Below are 5882 nucleotides of genomic sequence, written 5' to 3'. Positions count from 1 at the left end.
TCTTGAATAGACGATGGTGTTGTTATACATACAGCACCATTTGGCTCAATAGTAATTGTTGCCTGTACTGCTTTTTGCCAATCACGACCTAGAATCATCGCAATTGGTAATTTATCACATAGACCTACTTTTGGCATAACATAATCAATGTTTCCGACTTTTATTCTTAGACTTATCCAACCACTTGGTGTGCAGTTGCCCTCAGGCGTAGCATATGATCCATCTTGCCATGGAAATATGGGTATGTTATCTGGAACAAAACACCTTCTGAGTAACGTAACACATGATCCAATATCGGGTAAGGCATCGATAGTCATGTTGCCATTTATTGTGGCCGGAATTTGAGATACTTTAACGAAATCTTCTGAGGTAGAATTCTCTTGAACACAATTTATTGTTTTGGTTGTCAATGTCTCATTAGGTTTTACCTCTTTATTAAAATGTTTCTTATTGACGTAGGTGGTATCTTTTATGTCTGTCTTGTTGTTAACACGAGCTGATTTTTCTTGAATTGGATTTTTACAATTGTAACTGACATGTCCTACTTGCTTACATCTATAGCAAGTTTGATCTTCTTCTTTGTGAACTGATGGGTTGAAACGAGGAATATAGTTACCGTGTTCTTTTTGGTTGTCTTGAGATTTGAAACTAGTTGTATTTTCGGAAGTATTTTCTTTAACATAATGAACTTTGCGAATGGCATCCAATTGCACAGCCCTATCTAAGAGGTCCTTAACCGAAGTACACATTGCTGTCGTCAATGGAATTGCCCATTCGTGTTTAGTTATGCCTTGTAAGATTAAGGAAACTCTATCAGACTGTTGTAGCGGGAATGGAGCTTTGTCTATAATAGCATCCTTGTCATAAATGTAATCTGCAATTGGTTCATTAGAGCGTAGTGTGCGTTTGGCTTGGAATTGTATAAATTCAGAAAGAGACATCTTAACTTTGAATCTATCTATGATGCCTTCTTTCCAAGTATACCAATCGTCAAAAGAGCGACCAGACACTTTGTGCCAGTTTAAGGCTGATCCTGCTAATCGTGAGGTGGCGTTGACTAAGGTGAGAGATGGAGTCCAGTGTGCGTGTACTGAAATGCGTTCAACTTCTTTAACCCAGTCGCAAACATTTTCGATTTTTTTTCCAGAGAATAAAGATATTGCTTTAGCAGTATCGTTAGTGGAAAAGATTTGTACTTGATGTTGAGAGTTTAGTGATAATTTATCGGCGATTGCTTGTTGCGATTGTGATAATCGGAGAATGAGTTCCAGAACATTTTCGTTGACTGGTTGACTGTTTTGGGTTAAGCTCATCGTGGCGATAGTATTCTGCAATTCAATAATTTTTTGAGCGTCTTCGTTTCGTTTTTTTCTAGCTGCAATAAGGTTTGCTTGTATTCCGTCAGCTACTACTCGCTCATTGTCGCTGAGAAGCATGTCTACAAGATCTTCTTTTTGACCTGTATTAGGTAATAATCGGAATAATAATTCTTCTCGAATTTCCTCGGTCTTAATTGTCTTTAATACTGTCCTTTCCGTTGAGTCTAAAGCATTCATGACTGAGGATTTGACAATTTGATTAGCGTTTATGACAATACTGATGATTGATACGTGATTTATCAGTTATCACAATATCATAGATAATGCGAGTTATATTATCTATGCACAATATAAACAACAATGTTATCAGTGTACGTACTGAAGTTGTTAACGGCTTCACTTGAATGTTGGTTACAGTTAACCTCAAACTTGAAAAAGGGTAGAATAAAACGTTTAGAAATCCACGTGCAACGTAAGCATGTAAGACTTCAAATAAAAAACGGAAAACGCACTTCTATGTAAATTTACGTTAAACGACACTTAAAAAATACAATAGAAGACGTTTCGATTTACCACAGCGCCATGTAAATAAATAAAGAACTATTGCGTATATAGAATATTATTTATTAACATATGAGATGTTCCTCTCGTCGGCGTCGGGAACTAACTAACTGACCGACTGTCGTGTGCAGTGTTGCAACCGTATAATGATAACATAATATAATACATAATATAAAATAAGTGATAACATTGTAATATATGAATTAGAACCTTACAACAGTGACCCACTTGTAACCTACTGTACAGCAGAGCGAAATCCACTTACCCACCTTTTTTTATTTAAAATTTTAAAACCTATATCTTTACCTTTTTTGTTTTCCAAGTATTTTCTTAAGGTGTTATATAAATATATTTTTTTTTTTAAAGCTAAAAGAAGTTTATTTTCCGACTTGGATAAATCTCAAAACCTTGGTATAATTGACAGTCCAATAAAGATTTCTACAAAAACATTATCTGGTGCGTTTTGATTATAATTAATGTTTTGATTAATTACATAATTTGGTAGTTATATTTATTTTGTTCAATATTTTAACTTTATAACCCTCCGCACGTTAAGATCATGACCAGTCGCGCATTCAAAATAACTTCGTTCACCTTACCGCTCGTTGTTGCAACCACTCCCACTTTTATAATATATGGAACACTCGGGTGATAATAGAGTCGAATACATGTTTATAAAACAATAGAACTCCTTCACCATGCTGGTTAGTAGTAAAATTATTTTATGGGGAACCAATCATAAACCGGCTGTGCGTAAGGGACACAAAATGGTCCGCTGCCCGTTCATGAACTTAACGTGCGGTGGGTATAGTTACTTAACAATCTTAACACATATATTATACTCATAGAAAAATGTCCATACTGTAAACTGTATTAATACAAATAATCTTAAACAACTTAAACTTAAAATCATCATGAAAAAAAAAAAAATTGTATTTTATAATACCAGCGTTACCCCTATCCGCATGTTTACAATATACTATTTTCTTAGTTCTAGTAAAGAACTTTTTAATATCTAAAAAGTATAAATAGTTTAAATTAATACATATTATATATCATATTACTACTACATTTTGTATTCAATAAATTATTTTTAATTTTTTAATTTTAATTTTTAGATAACAATTGTTCAATGGTACACAATCTCATAGATAGCCCATCTACATCTAATGAACAAACTGTTCAAAAAGGTAATACAACTGAATGCATATCATTAGAAAATACATTATAACTTAAGGGTAGTTTAACTATACCTACTTACTTAAAATTATAATGCCTTCAATAAATTAAGTTTTATTTATTAGGATATATACAATCTTTATTACTGATTGTTAAAATTAATTTGTTATTTTGAATATGCTTTTAGTTGACAATTGTGTAATCATAAAAACTACTGAAAGTAAATCATCAATCTCAAAACAACAAAAAAGTCTCCATAAAGGTAATTATTAGTAATAATAATAAATATAGACACTTCACATTTCAAACTATAATGTATAGGTACCTTCAATTATTATATTATTCCAATCATACTAGTATTGTATATTACATCTTATTATACTTCAAAAATATTGGTTAATATATTATATATCATGATTGATTTAATTATAATATATATTATTAAGCATTCTCAATTCACCCACCCACCATAAAAATTAAATACTAGGGATACCGCTTTAGCAAAGTTACTAATTAGGCCCAAACCAATATATATTATTATCTTATTTAATTTTTTTTTTTTATAAATAGATGATCAGTATGCAAAATTGTTAAATTTTATGGTAACAATAAAGTACGAATTAAGATCAATGCAGGAAAAATTGGACATCATGATTCAGCGAGATGAGGAAAACAACTTAACCAAAACTAAGGATTTGAGTATATATGACACTGGTGATATAGATAATAAATTACCAATCAAAACTCAGGAACAGTTGGAAGAATTAGAAAATGATTTGTCTAACAATAAACATTATCGGTGTCAGATGGTAAAGATTTTTAAGAATTTCATACGTGTATGAACTGTTATTAAATAAGTTATATATTTTTATTGTCATAGATTAAACGTTTATCATCTGTGGGCGGAAGGTCAATAAAAATTATGGTAAAAAGAATAATGGCTATAATATTTATACCAGAAATATTATGTGAATTTTCATATAGTGGTCGTGGTAACAAAAAACGACCTTTTGAGAAATTGCTTGTAAATAAAATTATTTTTGGTAAGTTAAACTTAAATAACAATATAGTAATTTTGATTTTGTGTTAATTAATCAATTTTTTTAATTTTAATTTTTTAGAATCTGTCCTTACAATCAAAAAATTTGCCACGGCTGACAACGCAGCTAATGAAATTGAACAGGTTATTAAGTACGTTCTTATTCAAACTCCATTTAAAATTAAAGATAAGGCAGGAAAATAATTTTTATAATAATCCTAAATATATATTATTATAGTGTACAGAATTTCTTAATATAATAATTTCTGTATACTTATTAATACTGATATTATAATTTTAAATAAAATTTTAAAAACAATAGGTATTCGGTAAACGCTATAAATAACAATCATAATATACACTATACCTATTTGAAAGATTAATTACTTAACAAATGTATAACATAAAAGTTAAATTCTTTTTTATATTAACAACTACGCTAAGTAAAAAATCATTTACATAACCAGTTATTTACATTCTATTTAATTTTTATACTTATAATATTTGTTTAAATATAATGTGGTTTCATATATTTTTTTTATGGTTACGATACAGATTTATTTTGTTAATTTTATATTTTAATATTTTGCAATTTTTTTAATATTGTATAATCACAAGATTAGTATTTCTTGCATTTTTTTTATTATTTACTTTGCTATTGTTTTAATCCATTGTATATGTTATTCACTTTTCCATTTGTTACATTATGATAATTTAATATTATTAAATAATAGTATTAAATCATTTACATAACCAGTGATTTACATTCTATTTAATTTTTATACTAATAAATTATTTAAATATAATCTGGTTTCATATATATATTTTTTTTATGGTAATGATACACATTTATTTTGTTAATTTTACATTTAATTAATATTTTGCAAGTTTTTTTTAATATTATCTTATAATCACAAGATTTGTATCACAGGTAATTTTTTTTATTATTTACTTTGCTTGTTCTAATAAACTGTGGATAATAATCACTTTTTTATTTGTTATATGATAAATATAGTATTATAATTTATTTTGTAGTTTATTATTATTTACCTCTTGTTAAGTCTTCTCTATACCTACCTATTATAACCTCATCATATAAAACAAATTGTAATAATAATTCTGATTGAAATATAATATTATATACCATTCAATTAAAGGTAAACAAACATTAAATGTATATCATTTTATCTATATTTAATGGTTGAGTTAAGCTAGAATATAATATATATTAAGGTTCAATTAACATAATATTTATTCAATTATACAAAGTTCAATCAATATCAAATACCAATTAAGAAATTATCATATCAAGGTCAAATAAATCTTGAAGAAATGGTTTTAACAGGTTAAATAAATATTTATTTTATGACACTCAACTAACATTGTTACACTAACATTCGTTCAATGAACTAGTTCACCTAAGTGAGTGATAAATCCCATCTCTAATTTATAGTATGGGAAAATAGTAAAATCAAATATTTTAAAAGTACCTAAATCGCTGCTTAAAATCTAATATTATTTAATATATTATAGTAAAAAAAAATGTGGCTGATAAGAAATTTTAATAAGTAATATGGGAATATTGGTTACTTATTTATTTACTTATATAAGTTTAGTTATTTACACCATATTTTATATTTTTAGTTGAAAATGGCAAGAAACTTATTGAATTTGAGATTTCTTGCTAGTATATTACGTATGTTGATGCCGGAAGCGCCTATCGTGAAATGTGGCGAGGCGCCGAAGTTAATTTGAGACAGTCCTTTGTAAGTTTTAAGTCCATC

General features: G+C 28.1%; 1 protein-coding gene across 1 annotated transcript; it reads left to right on the top strand.

Annotated features, from left to right (window-relative positions):
* Positions 1 to 2210: 2210 nt before the first annotated feature.
* LOC115034871 lies at positions 2211 to 5853 on the top strand. The gene is made up of 7 exons (XM_029492376.1): positions 2211 to 2336; positions 2999 to 3070; positions 3247 to 3321; positions 3630 to 3868; positions 3940 to 4102; positions 4181 to 4290; positions 5743 to 5853. The coding sequence occupies exons 2-7, from the start codon at positions 3013 to 3015 to the stop codon at positions 5851 to 5853; spliced, it is 756 nt and encodes a 251-aa protein (XP_029348236.1). The 5' UTR covers positions 2211 to 2336; positions 2999 to 3012.
* Positions 5854 to 5882: the final 29 nt, after the last annotated feature.

The sequence above is a fragment of the Acyrthosiphon pisum genome, unplaced genomic scaffold (genome assembly GCF_005508785.2).
Source record: "Acyrthosiphon pisum isolate AL4f unplaced genomic scaffold, pea_aphid_22Mar2018_4r6ur Scaffold_21385;HRSCAF=23843, whole genome shotgun sequence".
NCBI lineage: Eukaryota > Metazoa > Arthropoda > Insecta > Hemiptera > Aphididae > Acyrthosiphon > Acyrthosiphon pisum.
Note: the sequence above shows the minus strand (reverse complement) of the source record. Positions and strands in the feature narration are given on the sequence as shown.